Source organism: Pelobates fuscus, chromosome 11 (genome assembly GCF_036172605.1).
Source record: "Pelobates fuscus isolate aPelFus1 chromosome 11, aPelFus1.pri, whole genome shotgun sequence".
NCBI classification, from domain to species: Eukaryota; Metazoa; Chordata; class Amphibia; order Anura; family Pelobatidae; genus Pelobates; species Pelobates fuscus.
In genome coordinates this window covers 100,134,262-100,151,446 of record NC_086327.1, presented here as the reverse complement: position 1 = coordinate 100,151,446, position 17,185 = coordinate 100,134,262, and the positions used below count along the sequence as shown (strand labels likewise).

The following is a 17,185-nucleotide window of genomic DNA, read 5'->3' as shown; positions in this document are numbered from 1 at the left end:
ATGTTGATTCTCCCCCACCATGATACCTCCACCTTCTTTCATTTATTTCGTGTTTTACTCATTTCTTTCAGCATGGATAGCAAATTACGTTCCATCATTCTAGTTGGATCATTAGTAATTTCTATTCCCATTATTTGGATCAGTTTTTATATGGACAGTTTTTATTTGGATCTCTAAAATACAGTGATATTAGTGCAACATTAATTGCATCATATCTTCATCGTATTCCTTCTGCTTTTCTGACACCACTTCCCCCTTTCGCTTTGCTGTTCGATATATGTAAGTGCTGCAACGAATCAAAATGTCAGAAATTATACTAAAATTCATTATACAAAATAACAGATATTCAATACTGTCTCCTTCTCTTGTTTATATAGATTCCATACTGATTGTGGCATGTACCAAGTTATTGCAGGATGTTTCTGGCATTTGTAGTGAGATGCAGTGGCGTCGCTAGGGGGAGGCCATGGGCTTAAATTATATTCCCTCGGGCTGTAACAGTCGGTGACAGCCCAAGGGAATGCAGGAGAGAGGAGATGGAGCGGTGCTGGGGGCTGTCTGTGGCCGGAGGGAGCACTGATAGACTCCCCGGCACAGGCCCCGCCCCCAAATGAAGCCCTGCCTCCCGCAAATAAAACCCGCCCCCGCCGTTAAGCAGCAGCCCATGCTGCTGCTGCTGCTGCAAAAGCCAGAAGATGTCTGACCCCCAGCAACAGGTAGGCTTGGTGTGTGTGTTTCTGTGTCTGTCTCTCTGCTAGTGAGGAAGCTTGTGTGTGTGTGTGTGTGTCTGTGTGTGTATGGACTCAGCAGTCTGTGTGTGTGTGTGTGTATGGACTCAGCAGTCTGTGTGTGTGTGTGTGTATGGACTCAGCAGTCTGTGTGTGTGTGTGTGTATATGGACTCATCAGTCTGTGTGTGTGTGTGTGTGTATGGACTCAGCAGTCTGTGTGTGTGTGTATGGACTCAGCAGTCTGTGTGTGTGTGTTTGTGTGTGTATGGACTCAGCAGTCTCTGTGTGTGTGTATGGACTCAGAAGTCCCCGTGTGTGTGTGTTTGTGTATGGACTCAGCAGTCTGTGTGTGTGTGTGTGTGTGTGTGTATGGACTCAGCAGTCTGTGTGTGTGTGTATGGACTCAGCAGTCTGTGTGTGTGTGTGTGTGTATGGACTCAGCAGTCTGTGTGTGTGTGTGTGTGTGTATGGACTCAGCAGTCTGTGTGTCTGGACTCAGCAGTCTGTGTGTGTGTGTGTGTGTGTATGAACTCAGCAGTCTGTATGTCTGTATGTGTATGGACTCAGCAGTCTGTGTGTGTGTATGGAATCAGCAGTCTGTGTGTGTGTGTGTGTGTGTGTGTGTATGTATGGACTCAGCAGTCTGTGTGTCTGTATGTGTATGGACTCAGGAGTCTGTGTGTGTATGGACTCAGCAGTCTGTGTGTGTGTGTATGGACTCAGCAGTCTGTGTGTGTGTATGGACTCAGCAGTCTGTGTGTGTGTGTGTGTGTGTGTGTGTGGACTCAGCAGTCTCTGTGTGTGTGTGTGTGTATGGACTCAGCAGTCTATGTGTGTGTGTGTGTGTGTGTGTATGGACTCAGCAGCAGGGCCGCCATCAGGGCATGACAACCATAACGGTTGTCATGGGCCCGGCGGTCGTGGCATGCAGGCCTGTCTCGCAAGAGTTAGTCAGAGAGGAGCTGGAAAGGAAGACCGTGTGTGCTGCTGGGCCCCCTCTTCAACGTACCGCGGCTGGCTCCCTCCCCATGCCACTGGACCAACAGGGAATGTGAACTCCCCCCTACCTGGCACGGTAAGAACCAGGGAGGGAGGAATAAAATTGAAATATACACAAATAAAAAAATTAAAAAATACTCCCCTCCCCCCTATTTTACACACACACACTGAATCCTTACAAGCACACACTCTGCACTACACGCACACACACACACTACTTTCACTAAACACACTCTGCACTACACACACACTACATTCACTAAACACACTCTGCACTATACATACACTACATTCACTAAACATACTCTGCACACACTACAAACACTACATTCACAAAACACACTTTGCTCTACACACACACACACTGCATTCACTATACACATTTTGCACTACACACACACACTACATTCACTAAACACACTTTGCTCTACACACCCTACATTCACTATACACAGTTTGCACTACACACACTACATTCACTAAACACACTCTGCACTACACATACTCACACTACATTCACTATACACTCTCTGCACTCACTACAAACACTACATTCACTAAACACACTCTGCACTACACACACACTACATTCACTAAACACACTTTGCACTACACACACACACACTACATTCACTAAACACACTTTGCTCTACACACACACACACTACATTCACTATACACACGTTGCACTACACACACACTACATTCACTAAAAACACTGCACTACACACACACACTACATTCACTAAACACTCTGCACTACACACACAATACATTCACTATATTCACTAAACACACTCTGCACTCACTACAAACACTACATTCACTAAACACACTCTGCACTACATACACACTACATTCACTAAACACACTTTGCTCTACACACATTACATTCACTATACACACTTTGCACTACACACACACTACATTCACTAAACACACTCTGCACTACACTCTGCACTACACACTCACACTACATTCACTATACACTCTCTGCACTCACTACAAACACTACATTCACTAAACACACTCTGCACTACACACACACTACATTCACTAAACACACTTTGCACTCACTACACACTACATTTACTAAACACGCTCTGCACTACACACACACACTACATTCACTAAACACACTTTGCACTACACACAAACACACACAGTGAGCTTCTATTTAGTGAGCATGTGTGTGTCAGTGATCTTGTCTTTAGTGAGCTTGTGTGTGTCCCTGAACTTCTTTGTAGTAAGCCTTGTGTTTATACAAGTGAGTTTGTCTGTAGTAAGCTTGTGTGAGAGTTTTGTCTGTCAGTAAGCCTATTTGCGCATGTCAGTGAGCTTGTGTGCTTACTGTACAATATATACATATTGACTTGTAGAAATGCCATACATTGTTTTCCAGGGCTGCTTTGGATTCTCAGTTTGGCTCTGCCAGCGAGTGCGCTTTACCGCTGAATCATCTGTGTGAGCTGCCGCACACTTTAGCCCTGTTACACGCATCTGGGAGCTGCTGTTGACAGGTACTAGTAGTCTAGAGATTGGGACATGGGGTATATGCTCAGCTATCTGTATAATACTATAGTGCTGTTCTCTGTATAATACAGATCTGTGTGTGTATAATATCCCGGGATAGTCAGTGTTCCTGTATAGTGCTGCTCTCTGTCTTGGGATATTATACACAAACAGACCTGTATTATACAGAGAGCAGCACTATACAGGGAGCACTGACTCTCCTGGGATATTATACACACAGCCATGTATTATACCGAGAGCAGCACTATACAGGGAGCACTGACTGTCCCAATTTATTATACACACAACCCTGTATTATACAGAGAGCACTGACTGTCCAGGGATATTATACACAGACAGTAATTTATAGCTGTGCTGCAAAATGTCCTTGGGATTTTTTTTCAAATGTTGGCAACTATGGCACTGTATCAAAGGAAATGTGTTTGTTTTTTAATAATCTCTGGTGGAAAATAATGAATCCTCCACCAGCGATTATAAAAAAAAACAAAAAACAACACATTGTGTCGGAGGCAGGGCTTAACATGCGGCAGGGGCGGGGTCAAACTGCGGCGAGGGCGGGGTTGAATGTGCCCCCCTACTTTTGTCCCTGGCCCACCCTGTGCCCCCCCTAAAAATGAATCCTAGAGACGCCACTGGTGAGATGCAGGGGCATAATGCACCAAAACTGATTCATTAAACTAAAATTGCTTGCTGTATATAGTATCTCTTTAAGGTTGGAATTCAGGTTTAAAGGGAATTGGTGGTTACAATAGGATTTGTATCTGTTTTGTTAGTTGTTGAAGTTACTTGATAACAATTACAAAAAAATAAAAGCCTACAGTGATGGAAAGCAAAACTATGCAGTCTAAATGTGTGAAACTACGGGAGAGTAATTGACAATTCTGCAGCTTCTAATAGGGTTTTTACCATGAGCCTAGATCCGTGGTTCCCTACCCAGTCCTCAAGTACCCCCTAACAGTCCAGGATTTAGGGATTGCCAAGTTGTGTCTAAGGTGTTTTTAGAAAAAAAACAAAAAACACTTTAGATACAACAGGGTAATCCTTAAATCCTGGACCGGTAGGGTGGACTTAAGGACTGGGTTGGGAACCCCTGGCCAAGACCCATGCTCACTAATCACTATACCTGTTCATTTTATCAGATACACTGTGTACTTTATCCTGAATAAAACATTGCTAATTAAGTCAGGATAAAAACCCAATGAATATAAATAGTATATATAACTAGGGTCAAAAATATAAATTTTTAATTCATGGGGCTTTGATCTGTTTATATAGGCATACATTTTAATTAAATAAGGGGCCACATATGTATTGTTTGAAAATATAAAAGAAAATACCACATTAGATATGATGAGGCCACAGCATAATGACAGGGAAAACAGCTATAACTAGTCACGATTTGAAAATGAATAATAATTTGGCATTTGAGGCTGTCCTGTAATCACATTGCAATATATGCACAATAACACACCCACTCAGACACAGTATACACACAATGACACACACTGCCACAAACGCAATGACAATAAATACACACACCCAGACACAGTATTATGTAAAGACACACACGACACTGTGTACACACAATGACACACACTCCTATGAACAATATACACATCACACAATGTTAAATACCGTACAGTATACACACACATTATACACCCTGACTTACATTGCTACATACTCAGAATACTACACACACAGTCAGACACAGTCAATACAATCTTTTAAAGTAGTTTTTTAGTGAATTAGGGGAATCTCCCCTTCCAAATTTTTTTTCCTCTTCCTGTTATGTTATGAAACATCTTGAGGCATCATGTCCAGTGATGTTACTTATACGTTTTCTAAAACAAGGTGAAGAGCCTACTTTTATCATATGCTGGACAATTATCTAATATATAGAAGATGAAGCAGAAATTCCTACTTTCGCATGAGAGCAACCAAATAGGGGACAAATTGATATGTCAGGTGTGGAAGGAAAATTCTGCTTTAGCTATATCAGATGTTGAGGCCAGATTGTGTAGGCAAGGAAGATCCAGGTAGGTGTCAAGCCATTTGAAAAAAATGACCCCCAAGGGACTGTGTCAGAGAACTTCTGGCTCCATAAAACTAAAGTTCACTGTAGAGATTATGATGCCTATACTGACCCTTTAACAAGTTTGTAAATAACACTTAGAAAATGTACTCACCTAATAGCAATGATTAGAAGTATCAAGAAAGACCCCAAAATTGATGAAGTTATTATTGTTGTTGTTGTTGATGATGATATGGTGTTCCGGTGGTGAGCAATACGTTTTTTTTCTTCTTCACCTTCCAAAGGAGGAAGTGGTGGTCGAGTTATATATAGTTTTGGTCCTTGTCTTGGCACCACTACAAGGGAAACAACAAGATTTCTAATTAAGTAAATCATGCAGTATAATTACAGTTTATTGTCATTACATAGTAATATTGTAAGAATAGCCTTTTAGGTTGTAAAATACACACATTTCTTGGGAGGGGGGGGGGGCAGGTGTAACGGCTACCCAGGTTGTGAGAGGGTATCAGCCGTTAGAGACGTCCTTTTTCCCGGCAAGTTGCTGTATGGTAGTGAAGTTGATTATTCCTGTGACGAGACCAACCTCGCCACATTGCATTGGAGGAACCTGGTTGCCCGCCTGCTGCCTTTGGATTATGGACCGGCAGCTAAAGGGTTAATTTTACTGTGCAGAAGGATTTATTTCTCCCTTTCTGCACAGCCGTTCGGTAGATTCTATCTAACGAACAAACAGCCTGTTTGCAACCTCCCCAGAGCCGTGGGAAGCCGGCCGGCGCTGTTAATTGGCCACACAGAAGCTGGAGTGTGCTGCCAATTTACCTCCCTGAAGCTGCGGTTAACCGCAGCTTAATTGCTTGTTACTGGGTGGCCGCTGTTACACTTAGCGGCCGCTAGGTGGCGGTGTTCTGGAGCTCCCCGGGCAGCCAGCGCTTTTCTGCCCGGCTTTCATGCACCAAAATCGGACACTTTTACGTGCAGGCACCACTGAACCTCCAGCCCCGGGTTCTAATTCGTATGGATTTGGTGAATGCATGTAAATTCGGTATTTTATGTTGGAGGAATGTTTTAACCCAGATAGCCATGCCATGGAGCATATTAGTGTAATTAAAGACTTTAGCTCCATGGCAATTCAACTGTATTTGTGTGGTCTGAGTGCCATTCACCTAATAATGTGCACTGAGACCTGAGCTATCTGGGGATATGTTACATGTCTGTGTTTTATGTATAAAATGTGTCTTTATGTATTTTAAAGTGATAGTCTGTCTTTGTGTCCCCACGTGTGTAATGGAGTTTTGCCTTTGTCCTGGGAGATAATTGAATTACTTCTCCAGGGCAGAGGGAAGGAAGCCAGGATGCATTGTGGGGATGTTTTACTGCTGTATGTCCTGAAATGCTAAATGTCTGTCCATTGTTACAGTCTTCCATCTGGTCCCCTAGGGGAGTGTCCACCAGGTGGGAGACCTGCATAAATACAGGGGCAGGTAGCCCTCAAGAAACAGACCACTGCTTGACCCTCAACATGGAGCCTTGTCTCGTTCTTGGGGGGATTCACTGTATGCGGATAGGGACTGACTGCCAGGAGTGTAAGCCGCTTAGGAGCTTTTCCTGTTCATCTGCTAGCAGCTATTCGTGAGGTTCTAGTTCGGGAGTTTGGAGTGCTACCTTATTCCCTTGTATGCAGTTCGGGAGTTTGGTGCATTCACTTATATCCAATTCGTGAGTTTTGTGCCTGTCTGTGAAAAGGGGATTATCGCCTAAACGGATTTTAACCCCTTGTCTGCTGAAACGGTCTGTTACAATTCCCATCCACAAGATCCAAGAGGAGAGTCAGGTTCAGCTGTTAAAAAGTAAAGTAATAATGCAGTAAAAATCCCCTTCCAAGAACGAGACGAGGCTACGTTTTGAAGGGTCAAGAAGAACTGAGGTTTAATGACAGGGATTCTCCTTTTATGCAGTGCTCCCATGCAAGGGAGACGCCCACAACCAATTAGACGTTAACCAATCAAACAATGGTTACAACCCACAGATTCCCTCCCCTCTGCTTGGGAGATAATTGAGTTTCTTACTGTATCTACTCAATTATCTCCAAGCTAAAACTTATATATTTCTTATGCATTTTTATAACTTTCCCATTTTACATAGTACATGAATAAAACTTATTTTTTTATGAACAACATAAATTGTGGAACAACATATTCAAAATTCTCTTTGGACCGACCGCACGCCTGTTTGCATGCCCAAAAACAGTTCCACAGATTCAGGCTGTGCGGTCGGTCTATTTCTGCCTTGAAAATTCCCAACAAAGTCCCATCCGAAGGCGGCGTTCGAATCGTCGAACTCACTTCGACTTTTGTCGAAGTGTCGAAGTGGAACCAGGGTGCGTTTCAGCATTGTTCAATAGTCTAATGTAGGTCTATTTTAGGCCAAAATGACTAAGTCCCGTTGGAACGGGTGTTCGAATCTTCGAACGGGACTTAGTCTCCAGCCGCAGTGTTGAAGGGTAGGGGAAGGTACAGGTCAGCGGTGTTCGTGCAATTGTGTGGCCGATTTCCGTTCCATGGATTTGACGGCACACACCGCTGACCGCGTTTGACTGGATTAAAATGGCCACTGCCACGTGTTCAACTGTTTAATGGCGGCCACTTCGACTACTTCGGCACTTCGGCTGTATCCGAAGTGCCATATCAAATGTACCAATCCTTTGTCCAAAAATAGTTCAAGGTCCAGACAGTCTTTCTTTAGGCAATGTGGATAATGGTAAAAGCAAACAAAAGGTAGAGGTTCCCAGGCAACATGGTAGGGGTTTGTTACAATGGTTAAATGTCCCGAACTGTGTTAAATGTAATCCCCATGAACCAGGTAAGCACATTCCATTGTAGTTATAGTCTCTGTTAATGTGCAGATACCTGGTTAGTGGTTAAAGGGCCGGTTTAGTAATAAATGTTCCCAGGCAAAGGTAAGGTTCTGTTACACTGCTCCCCTTTTGTGGAACACTCCGGCAGACCCGGATTGATCCTTTTCGGGTCAACTTGGGGCTGTCCGGCCGGCTGTCAGGGTAGGAGTTCTGTTTGCCTGGACAGTCCATCCGCGTTACCATTAAACTTGCCAGGGCGGTATTGTATGGAAAAATTGTATGGTTGTTGCGCTAAGCTCCACCTCAGCAAGCGTCCATTATCTGCAGCCACCCTGTTTAACCATACCAGGGGATTATGATCTGTAATAAGGGTAAATTCCTGGCCATACAGATATGGTGTAAGTTTCTTTAAAGCCCAGACCAGGGCCAAACACTCCTTCTCCACTGCCGCGTAGCTCACTTCCCTGGGTAAAAATTTTCTACTCAGGTACGCGACAGGGTGTTCCCCTCCATCTTCCCCGATCTGGCTTAGAACTGCCCCCAGTCCGTACATGGACGCATCTGTATAAACGACAAATCATTTGTTAGGGACGTGGGCAGATAAAACAGGTGCGTTGATCAGAGCTTTCTTTAAGGCTTGAAAGGCTGTTTCATAGGCGGGAGACCACAGGACTATTCTAGGCAGGTTTTTTTTAGTCAGGTCTCTCAGGGGTTTAGCGATGGCGCTGTAGTCAGGGACAAATTTCCTGTAGTACCTGGCTGTCCCTAAGAACACCAATACTTGAGTCTTGGTATTGGGTGTGGGCCAGTTCGCCAAAGCCTCAACTTTAGCTGGTTCTGGTCGCTGTTTCCCACACCCTACCCTGTGTCCCAAGTACTGTACTTCGGCCATACCGAAGTGACACTTTTCTGGCTTCAGCATTAGGCCTGTGGGCCGAATCTGATCCAGTATGGCCTCTACATGTCTCAAGTGTTCTCCCCAAGTTTCGCTATAGATCGCAATGTCATTCAGGTACGCGTAAGCGAAGTCCTGGAAGCCATCAAGGAGTCTATCCACCAAGCGCTGAAATGTAGCTGGGGCGTTCTTCATCCCGAATGGCATGACCTTAAATTGGTACAGGCCAAACGGGGTGACGAACGCCGACTTGGGGATAGCTTCCTTGGCCAGGGGAATCTGCCAGTATCCCTTGCACAGATCAATGGTGGTCAGATTTCGCCCCCTGGCAACGCGATCTAATAGCTCGTCTACTCTGGGCATTGGGTAGGCATCCGTCACTTTACGGTCGTTGAGGCGTCTATAGTCCACACAGAACCTGGTAGTTCCGTCCTTTTTGGGCACTAGTACCATGGACGAGGCCCAGGGGCTGTCGGATGGCTCTATAACTCCTAGTCTCAACATTTCCTGGATTTCCTTTTTAATTTCCTCCTTCACTGCCTCAGGGATTCTGTAGGGGGTCTGTCTAAGAGGGGTTTGTCCTGGGGTTTCTACGTAGTGGGTCGCTAGCGGGGTGTATCCTGGTTCTTGGGAAAACGTTAATCCCTTTTCAGTTAATAGCTGTCTGAGCTGACCCTTTTCTGCTGGGTTTAAGCGCTCCCCTAGTTGCACCGTACTAAGCAAGCTATTGGGTTCTGTGCGTGCTATCAGATCTGGGATAGGTAGGCTATCTGGGTCCTCGTTAGCAGGAATGCATATGGCTGCAATATCCTCTGGCCTCTCTTGGTATTCTTTCAACAGATTAACATGGAAGGATTTCTGAATCCTTTCATCCTTGCTGCTGGCAATCACATAAGTAGTGTCGCAGACTTGCGCTACTACTTTGTAAGGGCCCTGCCAGGAGGTCTGGAGTTTATTTCCTTTAACGGGTCTAAGTACCAGAACCTTCTGTCCCACCTGGAATGTTCTTTACCGACGTTTCTGTCGACCCTGGGCTGCATGGAGATGGTCCCGTGCCATCCGAGCTAAATGCTCCATGCAGTCCCGCATCTCCAGAACATATGGCACAATGGGGACCTGCTTGTGTTCCATCTCTCCCTCCCAGTGCTCCCGGATGAGGTCGAGAGGGCCTCGAGCTCTCCTTCCATAGAGCAGTTTGAATGGAGAGAACCCAGTGGATTCCTGCGGCACCTCTCAGTATGCAAACAAGAGGTGCGGCAAGAATCGCTCCCAGTCTCTGTATTCCACAGTAAAGGTCCGCAGTAACTGCTTCAGGGTTCCATTAAAGTGTTCACAGAGACCGTTAGTCTGGGGGTGATATGGTGAGCTGAGGAGGGTCTTAATACCGCAGACCTTCCATAACTGTTGGGTTAGGTCAGCGGTAAACTGGGTCCCTCTGTCAGACAGTATTTCTTGAGGGAACCCCACTCTGGTGAATATCCCGACTAGAGCACTGGCGACAGTGTCCGCCTGGATATTCGTCAGAGCGACGGCTTCCGGGTAGCGGGTAGCGTAGTCCTCCATGGTAAGAATATATTTCTTACCGGAGGGACTGGGGTTAGGTAAGGGTCCTACCAAGTCGACTTCCACCCTGCTAAATGGTTCCTCGATTACGGGCATAGGTCACAGTCGAGCCTTAGGATGATCCCCTCTCTTCCCTACTCGTTGGCAGACATCACACGTACTGCAGTAGCACCACACATCCTTTGAGATCCCCGGCCAAAAAAAGGTCTGGGTGAGCCTGTAGGTGGTGCGGTTACCCCCTAAATGCCCTGCTAAGGGAATATCATGGCCAATTTGGAGAAGTTCCAATCGGTACTTTCTGGGTACCACTAATTGGCTCTTCTGCGAAGGGACACAGCCTCTGTTCCTACCTTAGGTCAATCTATACAACCTGTTGTTATACCATACAAAACGTTCATGCTCATCCCCCCCACTGTCAGCTAGTTCACGGTACTTTTGGAGGGTTGGGACCTCTCTGGTTTCCCTCCGAAACTCCTCTGGGGTATCACAAGCTAGAGGTCTTTCTACTGTAGTGGGTCTAAGGGGCAGTTCTTTGCTTACCTGGGTCTCCCGTCCTGTTGTAGGATCGTCTGCGATACGGGTCTGTGAACGGGTGGTCACGGGGCAAGCAGCAGCAATTGTATGCTGAAGCCCACTACAGTGGTACCCCTGGAGGCTTTATGTCTCTAGGGGGATCGCTTAAAATTTCTGGGACAGGCATGGGGCCCAGAGTGGCCGCTGGAGCCGCATAGACACGCCGATACACGCCCCGCATTGATGGGATATGGGAACTGCAAAGATTGGACCTCACCCGGGCTCTAAATCCCCGACCCTACCTGTTCCTGCCCTACCCCCCCCCTCCCCACTTCCCTCGTAACCAGCCCTTACCCGACAACCCTCCCTACACCACAGGGCACAAGGCGAAGCTAGCCCTAACCTGACAAGACGCTACCCAGACAGACAAGCGACGCCAGGTGCAAATATTGACTAGAGCCGAAACCCGGCCACATGGAACAAGACCAGTAACTGCCAAACAGGCAGACCCACACGACTGATTCAGATGTAAACACACACGTAGACACAGGAGCCAAAAGTCACTTAGACATGGGCCCACAGACAAACCCTGACCCTTTAATACAGCTAGCAGCCTGGACATGGCACCCCACTGAGAAGGGAATCACAAGGGGCGACGATTATCCCCCCCCTCCCTGTTAAGAAGCCTTCGACTAAACTTGCACCGCATGCTATTGAAGCTAGTACTTCACGCGGTACCCACGCATGCACAGAGCTTTACTGACCCAATGCAACAAAGGCACCATGGTACTATACAGATGCCCATGCTGTAAAGACAAAGGAATTAAGCTGACAATCTTAGGGGGGAGGTGAACGCGTACCACTAATTGAAGAGGCACGCAGTTGTGACCAGGTAAACCCAGGCGAAGACCGATACGTGACTAAGTGAAAGAAAACCTTGCTAGCTCTGGTACCCTGAGAAATGTATCCTAACAATGTTTCAAGACCATGCTAGACGTTACACTGTTAGCAAATGTTATGCACAAAACTCTGTTTGACATATGAGCTATGTGATATTGTTGATACCTGTGAAAAATTTCAATAAAATATGATTGACAAAAAAAAAAGTATGCTGAAGCCAGGGGGCCAATATCGTTGCCCAACACCACTTCAGCAGGCAGGTTGTCCATGATGCCCACAGTAGTTTTCCCTGACCGGACCCCCCAGTCCAGGGGTACCCGGGCCGTGGGTAAACAAAACACAGCCCCTCCTGCTACACGTACAGCAATTGTGCGATTCGACAGATGTTCTGGTTTCACCAAATGCCTTTGCATCAGTGTGATGGTAGCCCCAGTGTCTCTCAAGCCTTGAGCTACCTGTCCATTTCCGCGTACCTCCTGACGATGATGCTGACGGTTATCTGGGGATGCAGCTTGTATCGGGTCCGCCTCATATAAGATTCCCAGGCATTCCTCTGGGCCCATCCTAGTCTCCAGGCAGTGGGCAGCAGAGGTACGAGGTGTGTGGTTCTCGGAGTTAGAGGAAGTGCGCCTCCAATTGTTAGCTGCTGATCCCAAAGGGCAGTAACGGGCAATATGTCCAGTGTTGCTGCACCGATGGCAAGTCGTTCTAGGCAAGTCCCGGGGGTAGTGGTTAGACCCCTGAGGGCAAAGTGACCCTGGGGGTACGGGAGCGCGGAACTCCGGGCGAGGGGTGATGGCTGGGGTATGAGGTTCCACTTTGTTAGCTGGTCGTGTGGTACCCTGGCTCACTTTCCTAGTTTCGGCGTATTCATCTGCCAGCCGATGCCGCCACGTTGAGGTTGTTGTTACCCAGTCCTGTAAGTCGGCAGACAAATCTTGGAAAAAAATTTCTAGTAGAAATAACTGCAGCACTTCTTTCCCGGTGTTTGCGTTGCACCCTCTCACCCAGTGGGATGCCACTTTTTGTATCCTGTTAGCCCATTCCATGTGGGAATCCACAGCCTTTTTCTTGGACTCCCGGAAGCGGCGGCGGTAGGTTTCTGGAGTTACTGCATATCTGGTTAGCAGCACCTCTTTGACCCGCTGATATTGTAAAATATCCTCCGGGGTGAGAGCCCGAAAAGCCTTGTTTGCTTTGCCAGACAATTTCCCGGACAAAATAGTGACCCATTGCTCTGGGGGTACTTGATGTAGCGAGCACTGTCTCTCAAAATCTGCCAAACATCCATCAATTTTTTCTTCGTTCTCCACAAATGCTTTAAATGCAGTAAAGGGTACTTACTTTGCTGCGTTAGTTGGAGGGGGAGTATGAACTGTCTGTATAATGGGCTGTTTTGCTCTTGCCAGTTCAATTTCGTTTCCCCTCTTCACCCGAATCGCTGTTCTCACTTCAAGGAACAGACGTTCAATCAGTTCCACTGATGTTGCTGGGTACATGGTTAATCTCCTCTGTACAATGTTGGTAACTTCATCCTCCTCGCTGACAGGCGCAAGAGGCTCGGTTACTTCCATGGACCTATCCATTTTGTCCAGCTCCAGCAGGTTAGCTATCAGCTCTCTCCATGGTCTGTTACTGGCACACCTTCCACGACACACCAATAGATCCTTCAGTGTGGGTCTCTTTAGTCTGGCGTACTGAGACTCCATTCAGCACTTGCTCTGTGGATGAAAGGACCATCAACCAATGTAACGGCTACCCAGGTTGTGAGAGGGTATCAGCCATTGGAGACGTCCTTTTTCCCGGCAAGTTGCTGTATAGTAGTGAAGTTGATTATTCCCATCCACAAGATCCAAGAGGAGAGTCAGGTTCAGCTGTTAAAAAGTAAAGTAATAATGCAGTAAAAATCCCCTTCCAAGAACGAGACGAGGCTAAGTTTTGAAGGGTCAAGAAGAACTGAGGTTTAATGACAGGGATTCTCCTTTTATGCAGTGCTCCCATGCAAGGGAGACGCCCACAACCAATTAGAAGTTAACCAATCAAACAATGGTTACAACCCACAGATTCCCTCCCCTCTGTTTGGGAGATAATTAAGTTTCTTACTGTATCTACTCAATTATCTCCAAGCTAAAACTTATATTTTTTATGCATTTTTATAACTTTCCCATTTTACATAGTACACGAATAAAACTTAATGTTTTATGAACAACATAAATTGTGGAACAACATATTCAAAATTCGTGAGAATCCGTCCAGTGGTTCCAGAATTATTATAAAGTCTCTTTGGACCGACCACACGCCTGTTTGCATGCCCAAAAACAGTTCCACAGATTTAGGCTGTGCGGTCGGTCTATTTCTGCCTTGAAAATAACAGTGTTCAATAGTCTAATGTAGGTCTATTTTACACCAAAATGACAAAGTTCGTTCCAACGGGTGTTCGAATCTTCGAACGGGACTTAGTCTCCAGCCGCAGTGTCAAAGGGTAGGGGAAGGTACAGGTCAGCGGTGTTCGTGCAATTGTGTGGCCGTTTTCCGTTCCATGGATTTGACAGCACACACCGCTGACCACGTTCGACTGGATTAAAATGGCCGCTGCCACGGGTTCGACTGTTTAATGGCGGCCACTTTGACTACTTCGGCACTTCGGCTGTATCCGAAGGGCCATATCAAATGTACCAACCCTTTGTCCAAAAATAGTTAAAGGGCCAGACAGTCTTTCTTTAGGCAATGTGGATAATGGTAAAAGCAAACAAAAGGTAGAGGTTCCCAGGCAACATGGTAGGGGCTTGTTACAATGGTTAAATGTCCTGAACTGTGTTAAAAGTAATCCACATGAACCAGGTAAGCACATTCCATTGTAGTTATAGTCTCTGTTAATGTGCAGGTACCTGGTTAGTGGTTAAAGTGCCGGTTTATTAATAAATCTTCCTAGGCAAAGGTAAGGTTCTGTTACAGCAGGGTTCAGTGTTTTCAGATGAATTCAGTGAATCATACCAAAACAGGCCAACATCAGACCTTCTCTTTGCCTCAGCTCCTCCAAGAAATCCCAAAAAGCCTATTTTGTAAGGAAAATATAGCAATAGTCCATTTGTTTGGATAGAATAAGATTGTATACCTTGCACTCTATCTTCCCACACAGTGTTCCTTTCTTCTTCTAGATGGTCAGCTTGTTGGAGTAGGGTACCTGCCTCTTGTTTCTGTTTAAAGGAACACTATAGAGTCAGGAACACAAACATTCATCCCTGACCCTATAGTGTTAAAATCACTATCTAGTCCCCCTGCTACCCTTTATTCCAGTCTGCTGGTGCCCGTGATCTGCCTGAGGAATGTTCAATGTCTCCATGCAGAGGATGGAGACACTGAATGTCATATTGCACACTGTGCAGCACTGCCCCAGGAAGCACCTCTAGTGAGGAGTGGCCACTGGAGGTGTCCCTTGGTTGTAATATAATCACTGCCTTATCTCTGAAACAACAGTGTTTACTGCAAAAAGCCTGCAGGGACATGTTATACTCACCAGAAAAACTACATTAACCTGTAGTTGTTCTGGTGACTATAGTGTGCCTTTAATGTTTTGGTATATATTGCTTTGATGTTTATTGATAATACATAACCATTGTACATCACAATACAATATGCTAGCACTCTATTAAAATGATAAATACTAAATCATAAAACATACCTCTTACTACATACTTTAGAGTACTGAGTGGAAGACGTTCTCCCTGTTCCGCATTGCAGATATAATTTCCTCTGTCCACAAAACCAGCACTTTTTTTCATCAGGTAGGGTGTATTTGTGAGTAGCAACACCTTATTTTCTTTTTCATGGACCTTAAAAAAAATAAATTTAGCAATGTTATGTTTTACCCACCTATCCTCTCCTGACAATGCTGTATTTTTTTTTAATTAAACACATTTCATTCGCAAAGCATATTGATGGTAGTTCAGGTGATTTTTAAATCACTAATATATCACAACAGGAGCAATTATGGAACTTTGCAATCTGCAATATAGTCATAAAAAATAATAATGATAATAATACTACATGTTAACCCTTTTATGGCTGTGCATCAAAATATTAACATGGTTATTCACTAAAGTTAGACTTCAAAGTGATTTTTTGTTAATTTTAAATTCTATATAACCAAGCTTGATTTGTTTCTTTTTAACAACTACAATCTTTCTCATTTATTGCACCAACATATGCTAAAAACATTTTTTTAATGGATACAAAGGTTTTAATATGATGTGACATATAAAGGGGCGTACCTAGAGCATTTGGCACCCAGTGTAAAAAACAACCACATTTTTTTTTATGTATTTAGCACTGAGCACTGTTTGTGTGTTTGAATGTATGCATGTTTTTGTATGGAGTATGTGTGAGTGAATGTAGGGGTGTGTTTGTATGTAGTGTTGGCGTTTGAATGCAAGCATGCATTTGTGTGTTGTGTGGTATTTAAATGCAGTGGTATGGTTATATATAATGGTGGGTTTGTATGTAGTGTTGACGTTGAAATGCAGGGGTGTATTTATTTTTCAACATGATTCCATTAAGGGTGCCTAAACCCTGGATGGATATGCTTCAACATTCACTTTCAAATTTTATTTGGAATGGGAAAACACCAAGAATAAAAATCCAAATCTTAACAAAAAAAAATAATCAAGGAGGAATGGCCTTCCCACGCGTTAAAGATGTATATAGCGCTAATATTATTTCCCATATCCATAAATTCCAGATTTCAGATTCAAGAAACCAACCTTGGTATCAGATAGAATCAATTAGAACAAACGTAAAAGATCTAGCCCTTCTGATTTGGGATGACAATACTAACTACAAGACTAATTTAATCCAATCTAATTCAATTATTGTATCACAGCTTATTTAAGAATGGCAACGAATCAAAACATTTCTTAACATATCCAAAAAAAATAGTTGAAGGAGCGAATATTTGGGTCCTGGAAAGAGTCATCCCCGATCTTAATCTCGCTACATGGAGAGCTCATAAAGAAATTTATATTAAAGATCTTCTCCACAATACTAGGTTGCTATCATTCGATAACCTTAAGCAGTGGCGGCTCTAGACTTGGCGAGGCCTTAGGCGAAATTCATACATGAGGCCCCCACTAACACCATTATTGGAAAAAAATTGCAGTTGACTTG

General features: G+C 44.8%; 1 protein-coding gene across 1 annotated transcript in view; it reads right to left on the bottom strand.

Annotated features, from left to right (window-relative positions):
- The window catches only part of IZUMO1 (izumo sperm-oocyte fusion 1), a 115,915-nt gene continuing 98,730 nt past the window's right edge, over window positions 1-17,185 (bottom strand). The window contains exons 9-11 of the mRNA XM_063435594.1: window positions 15,705-15,855; window positions 5,452-5,632; window positions 1-286 (exon numbers count right to left, since the gene is read on the bottom strand). Coding sequence (XP_063291664.1) covers window positions 190-286; window positions 5,452-5,632; window positions 15,705-15,855 — 429 coding nt within the window. The 3' untranslated portion in view covers window positions 1-189. The remainder of the gene's footprint in view (window positions 287-5,451; window positions 5,633-15,704; window positions 15,856-17,185) is intronic.